The sequence below is a fragment of the Marmota monax genome, unplaced genomic scaffold, assembly GCF_021218885.2.
Source record: "Marmota monax isolate L192 unplaced genomic scaffold, Marmota_monax_Labrador192_F-V1.1 WCK01_AAM20220418_F8-fsc00142, whole genome shotgun sequence".
Lineage (NCBI taxonomy): Eukaryota > Metazoa > Chordata > Mammalia > Rodentia > Sciuridae > Marmota > Marmota monax.
Genome location: NW_026692025.1, coordinates 2,608,721 through 2,631,326, shown reverse-complemented (window position 1 = coordinate 2,631,326; position 22,606 = coordinate 2,608,721). Strand labels below are relative to the sequence as shown.

At 51.3% G+C, this 22,606-nt stretch overlaps 1 protein-coding gene across 4 annotated transcripts in view; it reads left to right on the top strand.

Moving 5' to 3' along the window:
• The first annotated feature begins 2,114 nt into the window (after positions 1–2,114).
• Znf185 (zinc finger protein 185 with LIM domain) overlaps positions 2,115–22,606 on the top strand; it is a 64,178-nt gene continuing 43,686 nt past the window's right edge. For 3 of the 4 annotated variants that reach the window (XM_046453372.2, XM_046453366.2, XM_046453365.2), the window contains exons 1-11: positions 2,115–2,245; positions 15,416–15,494; positions 15,666–15,789; positions 16,176–16,241; positions 17,934–17,972; positions 18,051–18,128; positions 18,689–18,778; positions 19,493–19,579; positions 20,560–20,643; positions 20,987–21,028; positions 22,444–22,527. In XM_046453372.2, coding sequence (XP_046309328.1) covers positions 15,461–15,494; positions 15,666–15,789; positions 16,176–16,241; positions 17,934–17,972; positions 18,051–18,128; positions 18,689–18,778; positions 19,493–19,579; positions 20,560–20,643; positions 20,987–21,028; positions 22,444–22,527 — 728 coding nt within the window. In that variant the 5' untranslated portion in view covers positions 2,115–2,245; positions 15,416–15,460. The remainder of the gene's footprint in view (positions 2,246–15,415; positions 15,495–15,665; positions 15,790–16,175; positions 16,242–17,933; positions 17,973–18,050; positions 18,129–18,688; positions 18,779–19,492; positions 19,580–20,559; positions 20,644–20,986; positions 21,029–22,443; positions 22,528–22,606) is intronic. The other variant, XM_046453367.2, reaches the window with a different exon arrangement.

Genomic DNA, 22,606 nt, shown 5'->3' with positions numbered 1-22,606 from the left:
ACTCCCCCCCTGGTGGCCTTGGGAGAGAAGAGGTACCATCTTCCCCATCTCTACGTCTTGCCCATCAATGAGCTCTACATTTTACCTTTGTAGGCTCTTGATGGGGCCAGCAGAGTATGATATGCCCTAGGTCATATAGTGAGTATGTTTAGGAGCTAGGATGCCAAGCTGAATCCGTGGCCACCATAGCCACAGTGAGAGAAGGGTAGACTTTAGATGCTGGCTACTAGACTGGGTTATTCCACATTAGAAGCAGAAAAACACTTGTTGGCAAGAGATAGAGAAGAGCAAAAGTGATTTTATATAAACCTCCACCACCAAGCACATAGGGTACCTCCTCCCTAGCTGATGAACCCCATGAAGGGAAAAAGGAGTACAGCTTCCAAAATCTCAATTACCCCTCCATCTCTTCCTTCTGCAAGTGCATCAGATCTTCTGGGTTGGTCTTTAGGACCCAGTGATGAATCAGACAGGTCCTGCCCTCCCCGAGTTCACCATCTAGAACAATAAAGGGTGATGGCCACTGTTGTCAGATGGAACTAGGGGAATGCACTGAAGAGTTCAGGGACACTTGAGTGAAGTATTGACGCATGACTGAGTTCATTAGCCAGATATAGGCTACAGGGAAGTCACTGCAGGGAATGTGAGTACCAGGAACAAAAACCCACCCAGAGGTGACAGGACACATGATGTCTTCAGAAGACAGGGGGAAGCTGGTGTGAGTGCTAGTAGTGAACAGCAGCTGCACCGAGATTGAGAGAGGGTGACAGCAGTTGAACACCCTCAAGTCATCTTAAGGAGTTTGCCTTTGTTTCCAAGAGCAAGGAAAAGTCACAGAAAGGTTGTAAGCAGAGTAGCAACTTGGTCTTATTCACACATGTAAGTTACTAAACTGACTTTCATGTAGAGAGTGGAATCTGAATGAGAAGGAGAGATGGAGACAGGAAAAGAGCAAGCAGGCTCATCCTGTGACACAGAGAGAAGTGGGTGAATTTGAGGGTCACTAAGTTACAGAACTGGCAGAGGAAGGAGGAACTGTTGGTCCGTTCTTTCCATCCTGGCCAACTCTATGACCCTGCTTAGACTGACTTAACTGCCGGCTCCCCTGGGAGCCTTACCTGGCCTCACAGGTGGGGTCAGGAGCTTGTTTTTTTCCCCCCCTAAACATTTATTTTTTAGTTATAGGTGGACACAATATTTTTTATTTTACCCTTATGTGGTGCTGAGGATCGAACCCAGTGCCTCACACATGGCAGGCGAGTGTTCTACCTCTTTGAGCCAAAACCCCAGCCCCAGGAGCTTCTTTTTGATACTCCCTCCATCCTAGCTTCTAGCTCAATGTCTTGCACATAGTAAGGAGTCAATAGCATGAATGAATGACATTTGTGAAACTGTACTGGCTCTAGGGACCTAGATGTGTCTCCTAGCCCACTCTACGAGGTGGCCCCATTTGCTGTGCTTTGGGAGCCCCAGGTGTCCCCGGGATGGCCTTCCAGGATGAGAGCTATCCTTATGCAGACGGGAGCAGCTCCCTCGCCTTCTCCTCCTTCCCAGCCTCGGAGACTTCCTGGATGATCTCAGCCGCCAGCCCCCCTCCCCTCTCCCCGCCCCTGTCTGGGATCTCCATCTGTAAAATGGATCTAGGAACAGTAGTTCTCGACAGAATTAACCCGACAGCATCTGTAGAAGTCGTTGGCCCAGAGCCTGGGCCAGATCTCGTCGGGCGCGGGCAGGGGCGCAGCTAGGCAGCGGGGGCCCTTCACGTGGCGGAGGCCTCCTGGCCCGGGGGCCCTGAGCCCAAAGGAATTTGCCTGGAAGTTTTCCACCGCAGCCAGGCCTTTTGGAGATTGTTCTGGCGCTGTGCGAGGGGAGCCCCAGCCTTGATTTCTCCAGCAGCCCCGCGGGGCGGGGCTGGAGAGGGGCGGGCGGACAGAGGACACTGGCGGGAGAATGTGCGGAATGTGCCAGGCGCATCTACCTACCCCAGGAGAGGGCAGAGGAAGGGGGCCGGCCGAGGGGAGGGGCGAGGGGCGAGGCTCCGGGCGGCTGGAGAAAACCTGTTTGTTCTCCTGCGGGCGGAGCCCAGTCCGCGCCTCCTCGCCTCCCAGCGCGCTCCCCGCTGCGCCCCGCGCGCCCCACGCCTGCCACCCCGCACTGCCCCGCCAGGCGCTGCCCACCCCAGGGAGCCCGCGCCCCGCGCGAGCCCGACGCTCCGCCTTCCCCACGAGCCGGGCACCTGTGCCAGGTAGGGCTGTCGAGTCGCCGTCGGATGCGGCCCTGAAGGAAGGCAGCGAGGGGCAAGGGGCCCCTCCCAGCTGGAGATGAGTCAGGGCCTCAGTTTCCCCATCCATAAGCCTTACCCTCTCCAAGCATCCCTCCTGGAGTTCCCTCAGGGAGGCAGTTCGCTTGGTTTTCTGTTTTCCACTGTTGAGTAAAGAGCCTAACAGGCAGAGAAGGCCAGCGTGCTGACTAGGGAAGTGGCCCCTCCCTGGCCTAGTCCCTCTGTCCTCACCCCTTCTGCACGGGGGGGGGGGGGGGGGGGCGGGGGCAGGGTATTCCAAGAGGTGGTCGCTGCTAGAGTCAGGAAATCTCAGATCCCTCAGTACCCTTGTCCATTTTCTACGTGAGAAAACTGAAACCCAAAGACTGGCTCACCCTGAGGATCCCCGCACGGGCCTGGAGACTAGGGCAGGAAGCTCTCTGGTGGCTTGTGCTGGACATGTGCTGGGCATAGGGCGATCTCAGGGAGGGCTGTGGGGACTGGAGCTGCTCATGCTCAGACAGAAGGCACCGAATCAAGTGTCTTTGAGGTGTTATCAGCCGGATCTGCAGTGGACCAGCTCTGTGGCTGGATTGTTTTGGTGGGAGCAGGGGGAGCCAAGAGGCTTGTCCTCTTTAGAAAGGCAGAGTGATACCTTGCCTCAGAGAAAAGCCAAAAGCTCAGGTCCTCCGTGTGTTCAACTGCTTCCAAGCTGCAGGCACCTGGGCAGCTGCATTGGTCCAAAGGGGTAACAAGGTAGACTACCTCTTACCCAGAGTTGCTGGGGGCTCAGATAAGGTAGGTGGTGTGTGTGTGCCTGGGCTTTGGAACCTCTGAGGTGCTGTAGGAGCTGTGCTCTCTGTGACCCATTTGCACATACCCTTGTCAATGTGAAAAGTGGTACAGGAGCATTTCAGGACCTGAAGCTAGCAGGGTGGGCAGCTCTATCTACACTCTGGGAACCTTGAGAGACAGTTTCTCCTATACCATCTGGCAGTGGGCTAGGTTTCTAACACTGGTTTTAGTCTTGCCTTGCTCTCATGTCCCTTCAGACTTCTGGTCTTGGCACCTGGATGGGCATAGGCAGAGGGTGTCACAGGCTGATAGCCCTGAACAGTGGGGAGGCTCTAGGGTTAGAGTGGCCTAGCTCTATATACCCACTGCTTCTTCTCTAGCTCACAAAGAGCTTCAGAAGAGACGGCCGGGCGGGGGGGGCGTAGTTTCCCACCTTTCCAGGGTTTCCACTGCCTCATCTGAAAAAACAGGGCCTGCCTGGAGGCCAGCACGTGGCTAGGACAGATGCTCAGACCAGGGGCAGCTTGGTGATTGTGCTGTTCCCCTACCATCCCCAGGCAACTCACTTTAGGATCTAAAGGAGCAGACCCATCTCACCAGCCCTGCCCCTCCTTCCATCAATTCTCAGGTCCTGGCTGGGGCTCTGTACTCATGGGGTGGAGCTGACAGGTCCAGGCACACAGCAGGTGCACAAAATCTCTTCATATTCATGAGTCAGCGACAGAGGTGGCCCACGACCACATAGTGTGCTATAGCTCTGAGTGGCATAAAAGCATTAGGGGCTTCCTATACCTAGAACAGGGAAGCAACCATGGCTGGGAAGGTCAGTGAAGGTTTCCTGGAGGAAGGGGACTTGGAAACAGAAGGAGGAACTCGGCAACTACAAGGTCAAGACCTGTGTATCCTTTCAGACTGCTTGAGTCCAGCCTTCCCTGTATTCCTGAAAGACCAAAGTATGTTCCACTCAGAGCCAGGCAGTGGGGGCCAGAAGAGAGATTAGACCTGTGCCTTGCCTGGAGGAGTGACACTCTATTCGGGAGATGGAACACTCAGTGAGAACCTGCCATTTGAACTGAAGTGCTAGCAGTGATTGCCTCACTTTCTGCTCAGCTCAAGTTCAGATTCCATGCAAAGCCACCCTGACTTGAGGGAGTGGTCTCAGGGGCAGCCAAAGCCTCCCTCACACTCCCTCAGTGATCTTTGTGCTCCCACCTTTCTGTCTGGTTCCCCCATAGCCTTCTGAAGCCAGGAGGCCCAGGGACTCTGAGCCCACAGCATTGTGCTGATATTGACCTGGCTGAGGTAAATATCAGCACCTGTTACCTGAACTGTCTTCAGTCACATGTCAAAATACCCCCAACTCTAGTGCAGTGCATTCTGAAAGCCAAAGGCCTTCTTCTTCCTTTCCTGCTCAAACCTCCACAGGTAACTGATCCATTTAGTCTGGACCTTGCTTCAAGCCACACCCCATAAGATGCCAGGTCACATGTAACACTTCTTGCCTTCTGCTTGCTGATATATGAGGCTACCTTCATTGCCAGGCTCCTGGAGGCATGGGGTAGGACTAGAGCAGAGGAAGAGGAACATGGCTTTCTAGAATGCCAGCCCCCCCATAAACCCCCCTGGTTGGGAGCAGATCAGTAGCTCTGAATTCATCCCCACTGTGCCCACAGAGGACCAGCTGATGCCAGGACATGGGAAGTGCCCTGGGGGAACTGGCAGTGAAGCAGTGGGATGCAGTGTTCAGCATCTTGCACCTAGTAGGGTATGTGGTTTGTGAGGGCAGCATCTTTACAGCCTAGTGGATAAAAGAATGACCTAGAGGTCAGACTGGGTTCAGACTCCAGCTTAGCCACCATGTAACTGTGCAAAGCTGAGACTGCCACATGACCTCTTTAGACTTCGGTTTTCTCACTTACATGAAAGTGCAGCTGATGTCACAAGCAGCTAGGTGCCCGGCACAGAGGTGGTGCCCTCTTAGGGAGACCTGCTGAGCCAGGACTACAGTGCCTTCCTCCAGGGTTGTGGGGGCAAGGAGGGGGGTGCTAGGTTGGGAGAAAGAAGCCGTTTGGGATGTATGTTCCTACCTGAGGAGAACAGTTTCTAAATCTATGCTAGTTAATTAGGCTGGAGATGCATGTGGTGTCTGCCCAGTTACATGATCTGCTACCAAATGCTGAATTTTCCTACTAAAGACTGATTTTTTTTTTTTTTTACATTTTATCCTTAACTTTCTTATCTTGGATTAATTTAAAACTCACAGTCAGGGGCTGGAGTTGTAGCTCAGTGGTAGAGGTCTCGCCTAGCATGTGTGAGGCACTGGGTTCGGTCCTCAGCATCACATAAAAAAAAGAAAGAAAGATACTGTGTCCATCTACAACTAAAAAATAAATATTAAAAAAAACCCCTCACAGTTAGGCCCCAGTGGTGCCTGCCTGTAATCCCAGCAGCTACAGAGGCTGAGACAGGAGGATTGCAAGTTCAAAGGCAGCCTCAGCAGGGCGTGGTGGTGCACATCTGTAATAGCAGCAGTTTGGGAGGCTGAGGCAGGAGGATCGTGAGTTCAAAGGCAGCCTCAGAAACAAGGTACTAAGCAACTCATTGAGACCCTGTCTCTAAATAAAATACAAAATAGGGCTGGGGATGTGGCTCAGTGGTTGAGTGTCCCTGGGTTCAATCCTAAGTACTACACCCCTGCAAAAACCAAAAAACAAAAAGAAAAAAAAAAGAAAAAAGAAAAGTAAAACTCACAGAAAAGAAAAGATGTAAGAATAGTACACAGAATTCTCAAAACCTTCCTGCTGCTAACATGCTGCCCATTGCTTGTGGCTGCTGAGGGCTCAGGAGGGGGGCAGGGTTGACATCAGTTTATTTTTCCAAAGGGAAACTGAGGCACAGAGAGGGACTTGCTCAAGTTTTCATTTGAGGATCAGGAACAGAGTGATGCTAACTTCTCATGGATACATAAGCATTTGGCAAGCACGTTCTGTGCACTTTCCCTGTTGGGCACTGGGCGCAGGGATGATGGAGAATTGAGAGGGCTTGGACAGGGAAGTGGGAAGGGTAGGTATGGGTAGAGAAGAGACTGGAAAAATGAAAGGACAAGAGGCCTTACAGGTGTCCTTCTCCAGGGCTAATGTGCAGACTCATACAAGGAGGTGGGGAGGCCGGAAGGAATCTGCAACTTAAGCAGATGTCCCAGGGTATTTGGTTGCTGGAGGGACCCAGAGGCCACTTTCAGAAGCACTGGGCTTTTCCTATGGGGAGTGTGCTCATTTTGCATCTCAAGAGGGAGTTGGGAACTAGGGAAGGTCCAACCTAGAGTAGGAACTGGGTAGTCTCTCACCCAACATCAATGTCAGCTGAGTTGCCCCTCTTACTACAGAGCTGTTCTTGGGGTTACTGACAGTGACCTGAGATGACAATGGAGCTCTGGAGCCACACCCGGGGTCCAGAGAAGAACTGGTCTCTGGGGCCAGTGGTAGACAGGCCCCAAGCTACTGGTACTGGCTGCTGGTGGTCCCCAACCTTGGCCCTATCTGTGGGCACACTTTTGGGGCTAGATCCAGCCCCTGTGGTCTGGTCCCTGTGATCCTTGGCTCAGCACACCACTTTCTGATGACTAGGTCAGTTTCCCAGAGAGCTTGATGTGGCAGAGGGTTGCTATGGAGAGAGCAGGCACAAGGATTCCAATCAGAGGAATGGGGATCCCAGCTGAAAATGCTTACATCAGGCACTGCCTGGTTTAGACTGGAAAAAAAGAACCACAACAAAAACCGAAAAGCAGAACTTGCTTCACCACTTCTGCCCGCAGGAGCTCCTACTCACTCTTTAGTACTTTAGGACCAGAGCCAAGGGCAGGCACATCCTCAGGAAATACAGTGCTCTGGCAGGGCCCCTCAGGGATGATCTCCCCTCCTCTGGCTCCTGTATGTCTCCCCAGCACCCAGCCTGGCCTGTAGCTTTCTTTAAATGCTTGTTGCAGAAAGGAAAATGTGACCTTGGGAAAATGCTTTCTCCTCTCTGAGCTTCCATATTCTTATCCAAAAAACGGGGCACTGTGATAGAGGGAAGGGTGGAGTCAAGGGTACTCTGGGTCTGGGCTGGACTGCAAGGTGAAAAAGAGACACAAAGGAGCCTGGGAGGGGAGGAGGCTGCAGCCCTGCCTTGGGGCTGGGGGAGACATTTTGTTTGGGTGGGAGAGGGGTCACTGGGCAGTTCCTTTCCTTTTGATACTGACCTGGTGATCACCTGCAACTAGGACAAAAGCAGTTAGCTTTGGCCAGTGTTAGTCAGGGTGACTTCCTGTCACCAGACCTGTTCTGGCAAAGGCTGAGCAGGTATAGCAGTGAGAATGTGGGGCATTCCTGGGGTTAGGGGGAGAGGGAATGACTTTGGGTGGGGCAGGCTTCTTGATTCCTAAATCCCCATTTGACCTCATTGGCTGCCTTGTCCGTAGAGGGGATAGTATCTCTGTGTGACTAGGATTGGCTTGAGACCTTGGTTCCCAAGGGGCAGAGACAACTGGAAATGTGTGGAGGACAGAGATATCAGGGCCTTGTGGGAGGGCCTCCAAGGTCCTCTGGGCCTCTGTTCATGATGAGGAGGTAGGTTCTAGCAGCAATGGGAAGAGCTTGGGCCAGGGGTCCTGTTTGGAATGAGGGCACATGGACTCTGCCGTCCCCAGAATGTTGGCCTCATCTGTACTCCTCCACAAAGACTCCTCAGAGGGCTCTACCCAGCAGCCCTCACTGGCCATTGAGTCCCAGCCATTTCTGAGAAGTTGCTTTTATCCAGCTCTCTGAGAACCAGGATAAGTTCCAAGGCCCCAGGAGTGGCAAGTGGCTGTGGCTGCCTTCACCACCTTGGGAGGGAGCTGACCTGCCTTAGACATCTTCCTCTCTTGGTCCTTCCAGCACAGACGCCAAGAAGTCTAGATTCTGGGGTGTTGGGGGTGGGCAAGGGGGAGGTGAAATTCCAGACTTTCATGCAGAAGTCATTTACCTGTAAAGCACATTTACAAATACCACCCCCCATGCATTCTTTTTCCATATAACATTTTTTCCCTCTGCAACCCAAGTCTCTTCCAGCTCTTTTTTCCACTTGTGCTTCTCCTTCCTGCCTCCGCCTCCTTGGCCTCCAGGCAGGAGCCCCAGGGACTGGAGCATCACAGGCAGTTCATGTGCTCCAGCAAGAGGGGTCCAGCCTGTGGCTCCTGGGAGACTCCAGATGTGATCCAGCTGCTCAGCAGTTGCTCTGGAGGACCTAGCCCTGCCTGAGGGCTCTGAATCTTACCTTTGAAGGGCCCTTTCCTCCTGCATTGCTGTAAAGACCCTCAGGATATCTGGGTCCCCTGGAGCGAGCAGCAGCAGAAGTGGGGGTGCTTCTTTTGTCCCCTTCTAGGAGCAAAGAAACATGTTTGCCAACTGCTACTGAGACTCAAGTGCAGGAGACTGGGAATCAGGGTGCCCCAATTCACAAGACCTGGCCTCAGGAGGCTGCTTCATAAAAGGGACATTTCATCATTCCTGATCTTTTGGCCCAGAGAATTAGGCTGGCTTAGGTCAGCCTGGGTCCAAACTGAGTGGGCCAAATATGTGCCTGAAGAAAGAACTGGATGAGGGTGTCCAAGCAGAGGTTGGGGATTGTGCTGACTTTTATCGTTCCTCAGCCTCCTCGCACTCCAGGCCTTGACCTACACCTGAGCCCCAGTGCCTTTCCCACTCATCCTAGCACATGGATCATGAGGGCTGGTCCTTGCACTTCCCACTGTAGCCTCTGGGGGAGTCTGTGCCACAGCTCAGGATTTCCCTATTATACTGGGTGCAAAGGCCCAAAGCAACAGTGCAGGATAAGCAGAGGGGCTGCTTTGAAGCCTACCCCTTCCCCACAAGACCAGGTGCTGGCATCAGGGAGCATTTTGAAAACAGGGCTTCTCTAAGGCCATCCCCTCCTCCTGCTGGCATAGGTTGAGTTTGGCAAGAAGTGGTGTGGGGGGCCATCGGGACTTCCGTGAGGGAGCTACCTGGGCTGGCTGGGCTATAGGGCTCAGGAAGCTTGGAGCCTCAGGCTTTGTAAGAGGGCCATGGTGATATATATATCAACTGGGATCTCCCTTGTAGATTTTCTTTGTTCCATTGTTTATCCCTGAACTCTTATCCAGTGGTGAGGAATCAAATCCTGGGGAGAAAGGATTTGCCCAAGGAGACAAAGCTGAGATAGGAATACAGTTTCTTTCCTACAGGCCAGCCATCTTCTCTGAGGTATTGGCACTAGCTGAGTCCATCTATCTCTATGAACAAATTCCTGGGAGACAGGGGCTTAGTGTCATTTTTCCACTGCCCTCAGGACCACACGGGACTGTATATTTCTGCTTCATGGAAGGAGAAAGCCTACAAGCTTGTCCCCAGCCATATTCTGAGCCTCTGCCTCTGTCAGGGCAGATAAAGCTTTTGCCCCAGAACCTCATACAAATGCTTGCATACACAGTTTCCCTAAAACCTGGCCTGTAACTGGGCAGCTCAAGTCTTGATGACTTTATCCAGATGCCACCTGCTACATCTGTATTTGGCTACCGGACTGCATGCTCTTACCCTATCCCATCACTTCCTCATGCCAATTCTTGGTCCACACCTAAGGACTCTACCCATAGTTGAGCTGTGTACTGTGGTTCTAAGACATAGACCTGTGTGTGGTCCTTTAAGAGCCTTCCTGGCCCCTCTGAGGGCCTTGCAGAAGATTGGCACACATGGGGAGGTAGAGTTGGGCTCCCTTGCTCTTGGGGGTGCTTCTACACAATCTGCTTTTAGGAAAGAAGTTATTTGCCTTGCACCTCTGCCCTTGGCACACTTCTTGCCAGCATCCAACACCTATGCCCCCCATCAGCCTCTTTTTCTTATGACAGTACTCTTTGGTTCTCCTGGACGGCAGTGCTAAACCTGTTTTGCTCCTCCTCCCTCCCACTTTACGTAGAAGGCCCCTCCCTGCCTGGCTGCCAGCATCCCCTCTCTTCAACCTGGGATCCATCCATTTCCCTGCCACCCAGGTTGGGAGAAGGCAGTTATTCAGTCTTCTCTGTCCTTTTACCTGAGTCCTTGCCACAGAGAGCCCATGCCAGGGTCTTATGGACCTAGGGGCTGGCATGGGCCTGGTGGGATTGAGGGCTAGCTATCAATTGGGCAGGCCTAGCTTCCTTGTCCCTCCCTCTATGTTTACTTCAGTTCTTTTCAAGAGGCCAGCCCATTCCAGCTGTGGAAGGGGGTGCCCAGGAAGTAAGGGGCTCTTCATCTTGGGTGTGATGGCATGGAGGCAGCAGCAGAACTTGAGTGAGGGCCCCAGGATGGGGTGACCCTGAGAAGGCCACTAGGGCAGATGTTCCTCTATGTACATACCCCCTGAGGTCCTGCTCAGCGTCCAGCAGGAAGAGGCCTGGGCTTGGTCTGGAGACTGGCCCCTGAATCAGACTACTTGATCTCTCTCCCTAGACACATGTCCCTTTTCTCCTGTGGTTTCCTCTTCCTTACATGTTTAGTGTAGTATGATCAAGAGTGGGGCTCAGCTGTATTCCTGAGCCAGGGAGCTGTAGGATATAAGAGGTCCTCTGGGAGTTGCCCCTGCCCCATGGGGAATCAAGTGGCAGGGGGAACTCTACAAAACTTTTTCTGAGTTACTTTTGGAGGCAGAGCATGTCCTTTTAAGGTGACAAGATACCCCCTTCTGCTTCTGTCTCCATCTCTGTGTCCTCATGCACCAGCCAAGCATTTGTGTCATTGCAGATGCCCCTGGCGACCCTCAGTGGGCTTTAATCTGCGTATGTTACCTCCTGTGTGTGTCACTCTCATTCTGACTCCCCTCTGACAGCATATGATGGCATCAGACTTGCAGCCCCATTCATTGGTTCCTTGTCTCTACCTATCCAATCAGGGCGAGGGCCCCTTCCCTAAAGAAGCCACAACAGCAAGGAGGAAGGTGGAGAGAAAGCATGCTCACTGGCATTGAGACTATCTGATTTCCCATCTCCCTCACCCAGCCCTGCCAAGGACACTTTCCCTGATTGATCCCTTGGCTACCTCTGAGCCTACCTGCCTCAAGAGATATCTGCATTGTAGGGCTTTGCTCAGAGTTGGTACAGAAGGGGTACTGTGTAGTAGGCCCATACCTAGTGGGGCTTCAGGGGTATGTCATGGGGGACAACTGGTGTGGAAGGAGTAAATTACTTGTTCCTTTGATCATCCAGGCAAGGCCCTGAGCAGTGATATGGCAGCTCTCAAAAGACTAGCATCTTTTCCCAATCAAGGTAGAAATGTGGTGTATGGTACTGAAAAGGTCCAAAGAATGGCTGAGTTGACTATAAATGTGCTGATGACCATGGGCTGTGGAGCCTTCCCTGAGTGTATGTGTGAGGTCAGGGCATGATGGAGGGGATCTTCCCAACCTGGTCAGCAGGGAGAGGAGCCTTCAGTGGGCGTCATGTTCACTCTAACTCCATATGTCTCAGTGTGCCCCCTTGCATGTTTGAGTGAAGAAGCTGCCTTTCTCCTCTGAGGGGTGCCTCTGCTGCCACTGCTACTGCTGCAACTACTGCACAGATCAGGTGTCAAATGAACCCCTATCAAGATCTGTAGATGCTCAAGTCCCTTATATAAAATTGAATAGTATTTGTGTACCCTATCTACATTCTCCCATATCCTTTAAATCATCTCTAGATTTTTTTCTTATATAATGTCATTGTGTAAACAGTTGTTATACTATTTAGGGGAGGAAAAGGACAAGGAAAAAAGTTTGTGCATTTGCAGTACAGATGCATTTTTTTTTTTTAGTGTTTTTGGTCTGAAGGAAGTTCAATCCACAAACGTAGAACCTGTGGATATGGAAGACTGAGTGCTTATGAAGACATGCTAAATACTCTGTGTATAAGTTATAATAGCTTCCTAGTGTTTGCTTGATTGAATCAACTATCGGGCTTTTAAATTATTGCCATGTTTTCATCATCACACTCCACACTGGGATTGCCCCCTTCATGTGTACCTCTTGGTTTAACTTGTGCAGTTTCTTCCTTAGGTTAGATTGCTGCTGGGGAAACACTAGTTCACCTTTCCACCAATAGCATGTACATGACCCCCCACTGTCTGAGTGGTAAGCCACCTATTTACCAAAACTGCTCACAGCTACAGCAGGAAGCTCCCAACTTCCACTAGGGCACTGCCCTCCAGCAGCTGGATGCTAGTCTGTGAAGGCTGGGTGTGAGGGGTGCCTGGATTCTGTCCTTTATGATGCTGCTGGAAAGGCAGGTCTTATCTGGAAAGACTTGAGCAGCTCTAAGGTGCTCAAGTCTGCATGGCTTTGGGACTTAGGGTGGGAGCACCCAGTAGGAGCAGGGTAGACTGGATGGGCTGAGCCCTTAGGGAGACGCAGGAGGAACTGGGAGGGCCTCCAGGTGGGGAACCAGCATAAGCAAGGATAGATGAATTATTTTAGGAGAGATACCACCCAGGGACTCTGAGGTACCTGGTCTTCTTGAAGTACGATATTGGCATTGAGGAGGGCTGGTGAGTGAAGAGGCCAGATCAAGGGATTGATGAGTTTGCCTTCAGTCTTAGAAGCAGTGGGGAACCATCAGAAAGTGAGTGAGAAACAAGGACTGATGTGGCCAAGTGGGATTAGAGGCAAATGAGTGTTGCTGGAAGGAGGTGCAGATGAAGGCAAGAGAAGCTGGGAGGAGGTCGGAAGTGATCCTGGCCTGAACCAAGGCTAGGGAGGGGAGAAACTGTAGAAGAAGTTGCCAGTTCTCTGTCTGAGACATAGACATAAACCCCATTTGTTAGTCCACCTGGCGAGGCTCATCTCTTTAAAAGCTCTCAACCCAAAGAGCTGCCCCACTCTTTAGTGTACTTTGGCAGTGATCTTTCTGACTCTTCAGATTTAGTGACCCATCATAAAAGAAATCTGACTTCTGAGATGCAGCCAAGTCTGAGGGAGAGGAGCCGATGCAGAAGTGTCAGCCCTGATCTTTGGCAGATGTCCCTGCCCCTTTGGCTGGGGAGTTGCCAATGGCCCCTCTGTTTCTGTCATTCTGCACATGTGTGACTCCATCCTGATTGGAGAAGTAGCTTATTTGGTTCTGATTTGGCAGGAAACTTCTAGGTAACGAGGGAAACTAATGAGTTTCTGGGCCTAGTAGTGTGTCTGGGATGGCTTCAAACGCTGTGGATGACCTTCACCTCACTTGTAGGAGGCCCACAGAAGGTAAGGGATTCTCCAAAGGTTTCATAGTCAGTGGTACCAGGAGATGGAAGAACCAAGAGTTCAGACTGTGTGGGCCTGCCTGCAGGCACCAACTCTACCACAGGCTGTGGGATGGGGACAACTGGACCTCTGCAGTAATAGGATCTCCTATGGAATAAGCTCCACTCAACAGAATTCTGACGTGGCAGCCTCAGTGCAGGGCTGGGCACGTGGGACTCCCATTTGCCATGATGAGGTGCCGTTCCTGGCATGCAGCAGGCTCAGGCTGCCTGGAGTGCTCTTTCGTTGTGGGAGAGCCAGCCCTTGCTGACGTGGTAAATTTGGTTTGCTCTTGGCCCCCTGCCCTGCCCCTTTTAGTGTGCCCCTGACTTCCACGGAAACATGTCCGGGTCCTGCCAGCTGGCAGTTTTGCTGAGCTGGTCAGAGCCTAGCCCTGGAGGAGCCCAGAAGGTGGCAGACCCTGGAGAGGACGGCTGCTCTGCCTCAGGATTATGCCAGCACAGCCAGCCCCTGCTTCATGTCCTGTCCATGTACCTGAGCACCCCAGCCCCTCCCTTGAGGCCCAAAGGGTCACCAGTGGCTGCCAAGAGCAAGAGCCAGACCCACAGCCTGGGCCGTTTGTCTCCCCACAGCGCTGGCTCACTCCCAGGCTAGAGAACTCCTTACTCTAGGCTGTCCTCTACATAAATAAGCCTCATGACACTGTGAAGGCCTCTATGACACCACAGCCCTCCTTCACTGGCCCTACCTGCATGCTAGAGAGGAAGCAAGGAGGGAGAACAGATCACAAGGCAGGTGTGGGCCAGGGGGTCAGTGGATGCCCTGGCCATATCTTCACATTCATCTGGTCCCAAGGGCCACTAGGAGTTAGCAATGGGTCCCTAGGCTTTCCTCACTGTAGGTGGAGCCAAAACCTGAACAAAGAGGGTTGCACATCTCCAAACCATCCTTGTACTGATTGGAGATTGCTAACTATCCCTCTTTCAGCAGAGACAGGTTGAAAGTTCATGCTACTTGGCTTCTGTCCAAATGCCCAGGGATGTTAGTGATCTTTCCTGTTCTCATAGCAATCCCGAAAGGAAGATGTTTTAACTCCAATTTTACAAATGAGGAAACTGAGGCAACTCAAAGAGATTAGCTGACCTTTCCAGGGTCTCTCAGACAGCTACTAAGTGGTGAGGAAGATAATCCAATCCACTGGTTCCCCCAAGCCCTTGCTCTCCCCCAGGCCAACTGCTTGCCCTGAAGGAGTTCTGCCTGAAATGTGCTCTAGTTCCACCTTCTGAACCCCAAAGTGTTGACTGACCCTACACTGGTCTCTGTGACACTTTGGAGGCTCCCTTGCTGCGAGATCCTTCCCAAACTCCCTGGGGCCAGACTCTGCCCATTAGCAATCTAGAAGGTTTCATGGCCTACCCTTATCAGATCACTGCTCCATGTTATCCAGGTGAGCAGCCCTAGGCAGACAGGAGGGTGTGCCACTTGGCAATGGCAGGTCCAGTGAGTACGTGCTCCTTGGCCACTGTTCTTCATTCAGGAATCCACCAACAATTGCCACCTCCAAAAGTCTGAATGATCTTGGTATTCTAGGGACAATATGGTTACTGGAATAGTCCATTTTTGTTACCATAATGAAATATCTGAGGCTGGGTGCTTTATAAAGAAAAGATGTTTATTCAGCTCACAGTTCTGGAGGTTCAAGGACATGGTGCTGGTATCAGCTTGGCTCTGGTGAAGACCTCATGGCTGTTGGCATCAGTGTCAGGAGAGCATATGACAGGAAGAGCTTCCATGGTAAGACAGGAAGCCAGAGTGAGATCAGGCCTGAGGCAAGCTTGCTCTTTGATAACAACCCTCTCACCAGAAAAAAAAAAAAAAAAACAGTGTCCCATGAGAATTACATCAATGTCTTCCTAGGGCAATATCCCTAATAACTTCATTGCCTTCCATTAAGCATCCGCTCTTAAAGGTCCCATTACCTCTTAACATCGCCACTCTGGTGGCCAACCTTTCAATACATGAACCCTTAGAGGACAAACCCCATCAAAACTGTAGTGTGAACCACAGCCATTACAGATGCATGAAGTGACAAACATGTGCTTGCCTTTTTCTCAGGAGCCCTATTGACTCAACTGAGAGAGGACCTGCAGAGCCAGCACCATGAGTATCTCCGCTCTGGGAGGCAGCACCAAAGGTGAGGCCTGGGCTCCATGTATCCCACCTTATTCCACATGTTCCCCAGGAAGGCTGTGAGTGCGGCCTGGAAAACAAAGGGAGAGAAGCATATTGGGAGGGCTGGAAAGGAAGCCTCAGGGTCCTGGACATGGGATCCCCTTTTGAGGCTGCTTGGCCTTGGCCCTGCCAGGGAAGTCTTTGCCACCAGGTGAGGAGGAGCGCAATAATGTCCTCAAGCAGATGAAAGTACGAACCACACTGAAGGGGGACAAGAGCTGGATCACCAAGCAGGATGAATCCGAGGGCCGAACCATGTAAGTCTAGGAAGCCAGAAGGGATGGCAGCAACTGGGGCAGGTGGGGGTGGGTTGCAATTCATGGGGCCTGACCAGACCTGGGGATGCTGAGAGGCTTCTAGCATTTAGAGCTCAGTCAGGCCACATGGCCATAGAATATACAGGGAGGATGAAGCATGGGAAAGTCAAAGCAGCTAAAGGTAAGATCTGAGCAAAGTCTAAAGATGGCAAAGGTCTCAGGCACTGGGGCATGTGTGTATACACACATCTGTGGAGGAAGGCTGGGGTAGGAGAAGGAGAGGTGAGAATGGTGAGGCACTGCAGGCATCCTTTAGGATGGAGACTGCAGAGTGGCAGGGGGCAGGGAGGTTGGGAGGCATTCTTTCAGGATCCCTCTTTCCCCAGAGAGCTGCCTGCAGGCCGGAATCGAGCCACATCCTTTTCATCAGCTGGGGAGGTCTCAAAGGCCAGGTAAGAGGTGGAGCCAAGGTGGCTCATAGGTGGGCACTCGGAACTTACCTGCAGCATGTGGCTGGCCCTGTAGTAGGAATATAGGGGATAGATAGGGAGCCCAAGCTAAAAGGAGCATGAAAGACCTGTAGTGTATCATTTAAAATCCACAGGAAGAATGAGCTCTTCTGCTGTGCTTTCCTCTTGGGAAAGGGAGGGTAGAAGTCAATGGTCCAGGCTCCTGGCCTTGCTATGGGGTCATAGGGCTAGCTGACACCCCTGAGGGCTTCCATGGCTCCAATGGCTCCAGCTGTCAACTGGGATAGAAATTGTCATTTAAAAGAAGACTATTATTCTGTCTCCTCCTTCAGGGAATGAGATAACATCTCTGAGGTGCTCAGGCAGCTTTGAGTCACATGTCACTCACTCCTGCAGGGGAGGCTTATATGTTTGACCTCAACTGCCCCCAAGGTCATAATTCCAGCTGGTCAGTGGAGCTGGCCTCTTTCTATTTTGAGGACTTTTCAATAACAATGTCCAGGGGGCTTTGAAGTGTGAGCTCATCCTGCTAGCATCTGGAGGAACTGATCATGAGAGAAATGGGAACCAAGAAATAAACTGGGTGGTCCTTGCCCTAAACTGCTGACAGTTGACAGCATGTGCAGAGCAGGGGCTTCTCAGGTGGTGACAGGCAATGGCAGCAGCTGATGCATGGGGTGATCTCTGGTTATAGTTTTGCTCAGTGCCCAAAAACTGCCAGGTCCTGTGCTGGGCCCAGAGGCTATAGTAGTTATCAAGACCTAGGCCTTTTCCTGAGGGGAACTCACATTCCTGCAAGGGACATAGATACCTAACAGATGAATGCAAAAGAGAGAATTGTAAGTTGAGACAATTATGGTGGATGACATTGATGAGTTTGAGAGTCATCAAGGATAGTCAACTTCTTATGGAGCTTTTTGACTTTGGAAGATGCAGTTCTCACCCCAGCCTGTGGTTTGGGGTGTGTTAGGAAAGCACATTCTAGGGTATTGTGCATCAGGGATCAGAATGGTGCTACCTTGGGGCTGGGGTTGTGGCTCAGTGGCAGAGCACTTGCCTAGCACGTGTGAGGCACTGGGTTCAATTCTCAGCACCGCATATAAATAAATAAAGTCCACTGACAACTAAAAAATTGTTAAAAAAAAAAAATAATGGTGCTATCTTGAAGTCTACATAAAGCCTGCCAAAAGGCCCCAGTCAGAAATGCTTGTGTGGCTGGAATAGGTGTCACCCTGTGTTCCTGCAACTTGGCCACCTCCAGAAACCTGTCCCTTCAAAGAGAGTCTGTAGGGATGGAGGATTCTGGGACTCTTTATTACCCTTAAACCTGACCCCACTGCTCTAGCACAAAGCCCCTCTATTCCTGGACAGTGGTATGATCTGCCTTGAGTCCTTGTTTCCTTGCCCAATTATAAGGAAGACTCTTAGGAGGTAGGTGCATTTGTCTCCTGTCCCTGAGCCTAGAACTTATAGTTCCCACCATCCCTGGAAATGGGTGGAACAGAGTAAGCACCTTGGCCAGGAAAATGGGAGTGGCTACCTCTGCTCATGTGTGCTACACTGGGATACCTACCAGCCAGCCTACTTTCGTATAGGTGGAGACAGAATGAAGCAGGGAGCCTGAAGCCTCCAGCAAGGCCCTGCTTCACTTTGTACCTCCTTTTCCCTTGGCAGGGCTCCAAGCACAAGAGCTCCCACTGGCTATATCATCCGGTAAGTGACATGCACCTGCATCCCCATACCATCTGTGCTGCTCCTTGACTTATCATCATCTCCTGGGTTCTCTTGTAGGGGTGTGTTCACCAAACCCATCGACAGCTCATCTCATGCCCAGCAGCACTTCCCCAAAGCCAATGGAGCTCCAAAAAGGTATGTCCATAGGGCACTGGCTAGTTGGCCACTGGGAAGGTGTGAGGGCCTGCTCCAGATCCATGGCAGGGATAGGGCTTTGCCTGTAAGCAAGGGACAGTGCCTAACCTGGCTCGCTCTGTTTACTGGGGCAGAAAGGCACAGGGAACATACTGGGAAAGCTGGGCCCAGAGTCCCCTGGTATGGCAGTTGGTACCTCGTACTTGCTGACCACACTGGGCCGTGTGCTTTAGTCTTCCTAGCAGGCTGAGGGGGCATATTAACTAAACAACCAGGCATCAGGCAGAACTGGGGCTCCATTGGAAAGGAAAGGCCAAGGGGACTTGGAGCAGGAAGAAAACACAGGCAAGAACCCACTGGGTTTTTCTTTGAGGCTCAGTGGGGTCAGCCTATGGCAGGAAGGGCTGCCTACTCAGGGTGTCTGGCAGTGCTGAATTAAAAAAAAAAAGCTCCCAGTGACCCCCTGGGCCACCTATCTCATGCATGTTGGGCTGTGTAGGCAAATCTGGGGATAGGAATGGGGTTTTGGGTGGGCACATGGAAACTCCTGGCCTTTGCAGCGTTGCCGCTCTGGGGAAAACAGCTACCACTGACCCTCCCCGCCCCACCTCCTCTGGCTACAAGATGACCACTGAGGATTACAAGAAGCTGTGAGTATGCAATTTCCAACACAAACATAGGACCTGCTGAGGATAACTGGCTACTCTCCTCTAAGCACAGCCTAGGGAGAGCTAGTCTAACTGTCCCAACACCCCTGACAGTTGTGACTGTGGCCTGGAGCCCACCAGGGGGTGACAAAGGCCCAGAAAATTGCATGACCATGCATAATATGTTTCTGATCTGAGGCAAAGCACAGTCTGCAGGAAGCTTCTAGGAAGAGTACATAGGTCTGGAGAAAGGATCATGAATTGTGGCTATGAGGCTGCTAATGGCTGGTTGTATTTTTTGGGCATGCCCCTTATACCAGTCTGGGCCATGGACTCAGTCTGGGCTGTGCTGGGCTGGGAGCCCAATGCTCCTTGGGATGCTGCTGGCTCTAGCAGCCTATCAGTGTGGGCATTTTGTGTCTAAAGCTGAGTTATTTCTTGGGTGTAATTATTTGGCATCCACACTGGAGCTCTCTTTGAGGTCCCTTTCAAGATTCTTAGCCTGCATGCCAGGGAGCGGGGCTCTGGACATAGGTTCCCCAGAGGCCCCACATCTTTATATTGTTTGTCCTTTGTCCCCATCAGCCAGTGTCATGGAGCACCTGGAAAATCTTTCTGGGGAAGTGATGAGGCTTGAACTGGAGAGGTATATGACAGGGAGTGTGGGGGTGTGGTATGGAGGTAGAAGACCTATAACCACTTCTTCTCTTCCTCCAGGGCACCATACAACATCAGGCGCAGCTCCACATCAGGGGAGGTGGAAGAGGAAGAAGTGCCCATCTCTTCAGATGAGCAGAAACGGAGGTAATGGTGCCCCTCAAGGCATGGCAGGGTCCTCAGTCTTCACTCAACATACCAAACTTAGGCCATCTTTGGAGGTTTGTGGGGTATGGGTATAGCTGTCATTCCATGAGTCTGAGAACTATTCACTCAGTGCTAGACCAGCTGAGAACTAACTACCAGCTCAGCAGGCCCTCTAAAGCACTTGCTTATAGGTAGAACCTAGGTAATGCAGGCCCAGGCAAAAGTTATTTCTGGGCTCTTCTGGACTTTAAACCATTTTGTTAGAACAGGTCCTGAGAAAATTGGATAAAAATTTTCAGGGTAGGATCCCTGGAAGGGGCCAAGTGGCCACCTGCACAGTTCTCTCTATGTGTGAGCTGTGTATACAAAGTCCCAGTAAGCCATGTACACTTAGAAGGCAGGGGATGGGCTCCATAATTTCAAATGTCCCTTGCCCACAAACAGGCCTGGCTGTGGGCCATCTTCTGCCAACCCATTTGCAGCTCAGGAAGCACAGAAAAGTCCCCTTGCTGAAGGTTCTGAAAGATGGGCAGCCATAAAGGCATGTGTCCTCAGGCCTGGGAAGTGCAGCTCAAAGAACCAGGAGTTCTGAAGCTGCCTAGTATTAAATGCCTGCTCTTCCACCTGCTAGGTGTGTACTCTTGGGCAACTAACTAGAGCTGTCTAGCCTCAGTTTCCTCATCTGGAAATCATGGTAGGATATTAGCACCTTCTTCTCTGAGTTAGGAAGATTAATGAGCAAATATGGTGATGTCAGTATCCAGGGCACGGCTGGGCACACAGCGTGTGCTCAGTAAACATGGCTGCCCTTCCCTCAGTTTCCATGTTTCCTTTGAATAGTCTTTGTAGCATATGCTACATTGGCTTCTCCTCACCTCTCTGGGGTGGTTCCTAGTCATCTTGAGGACATCCCTGGTTAGGCTGGCAGAGTGTGTACAGCTTGACACCCATCAGTTGTCCCCTACCCCATGTTGCCCCAGATCAGAGGCTGCAAGCAGTGTGGTGAGGAAGACAGCTCCCAGGGAGCATTCCTACGTCCTGTCAGCAGTCAAGAAGAGCACTGGGTGAGTTGCACAGCAGGGAACCCAGCAGGGCAGGAGGCCTGGTCTCTGAGCCTGGCATGGCCACCAACTGGCTCCATGTTGTGGAATAGTTCCCCTCTTCTCAGGGTTCCTTGGCCTGGTGAAAGGGTGAATTGAAAGAATACTCCCAAGGGCCCTCCTAGCTAGACTTTCTCAGATTCTCATATGTATTTTCTAAAGAAACTGGGGGGTTTGGCTGCTGCCATAAGGGCAGGCGAGGTGCTGGGAATAGGAGAGAGTCTCAAGACTCTCTAGAGTAGAGTGATTGAGTTGTCATCTGTTTATGGGCTCTGACCAATATGTCACCTTTCTGATTCCTTTCCAGAAGTCCTACCCAGGAGACTCAGGCCCCTTTTATTGCAAAAAGGTAAGTTTCATCCAAGGAAGCCTTGAAAGCCTGTTGCTGGCCACAGAGAAGGCCCCCTTTCGGCAGGAATATAGGGAGAGGGGAGGTAAGGGTGGGGGACTGCTGTTCCCAAGCAGAGATGTGAGAGGCATCAGACTTCTGTCCAGAGGCCAGGCAAACACCTTATTGACTGTGGAGGCACATGTGGTCCTAGTAGCCAGTTCTGTGAAGGCAGCAACCTGGCTTATGGGTGAGTTCTTCCATTTGCCAATAGCTAATGACACCTAAGATGGAGCTATAGTATTTGTGAGGTCCTCTGGGGATTTGAAGTCAAACTACCTAAAGGTTACAAAGGAGCTGTTCCATTCACCTCCTTTCCAGAGTTTTGTGACTCAGAATTCCTGGCTTGCCAGCCCTTGGAGGGACCCTGGCTCCCTCCTTCAGCTGACCCCAGGAAGAGTTCTTTGCTCTCACCCAGGATCAGGGTCATCAGGAAAAATTCCCTGGGAGGTGATTATGACATTGGAGATGGGTCCTAAAGGAGAAATAGAATGGTCAGGATGTCAGATTATCTGGACAGTCCAGCTGAGTGGGGAGAAAAAATATTGGAGGGAGGGTAGGGAAGAAACTTATGGAAAGTTGAATTTTAGGGATCTTTGGTTGAGTGGACAGAGAACGCATTCAAGATAAGGTGGTATGACAAGCTGAGAACTGACAAACAAGGAAGAGCCAGCATGCCAAGTGCAAAGCTGTTCCCACCCTCTGCTCACTGTGTTGAATGACCAGAAAGGCTTACTGGAATGCAATGAGCAGGGAGTGGTAGCAACACAAAGGACATGACATAATGGCATGTTCTTGCTGGCTGTATTAGTTTCCTGTGGCTGCTGTAACAAAGTACCACAAACTGGGTGTCTTGAAATGCCAAAATAGCTTCTCACATAGTTCCAGAGACTAGTCTCTGATATCAAAGTGTTGACAGGGTTGATTTTTTTTCTGGAGCTGCTGAAGGAGAAGCTTCTGGTGGCTGCTGGCAGTCCCTGCATGACTTAGATTGTACCTGCTTCACTCAGGTCTGTGCCTATATTCACATGGCCTTCTTTTTTGTGTCTGGGTCCAGATTTTACTTGTCTTAGAAGAACATTCGTCATTGGATTTACAACCCACCCACACTCAATGTGACCTCATCTTACCTTGATTACATCTCCAAAGACCCTTTTCCCAATGATAGTCACAAATTCCAGGGCACATGAATTTGGGGAGAATACTATTCAACCTCGTATGCTGTCTTTATCTTGAGCTGGAATGGTTGAGACCTCAAGCCTGAACCACCTCATCATCATCTCAATTGGACATCACTGAAAGCATGTCCTTCAAAGGCCAGCAAACTCCAGGACAGTCAAGAAAACCATAAGCACAACTTTTCCTCTTGTCCACAGGGTTGAGGTGGTAGATGAGGATGGGCCTTCTGAGAGGAGCCAGGAGCCACCTGCTCTATCAAGACCTACTCCTGGATTGAGCAGGTAATCAATCACTAGTCTCTCTCTGGGGATGATCACTGCTGGGCCTGCCTGCCTCTCAGTAACTGGAGAATCTCTGTCA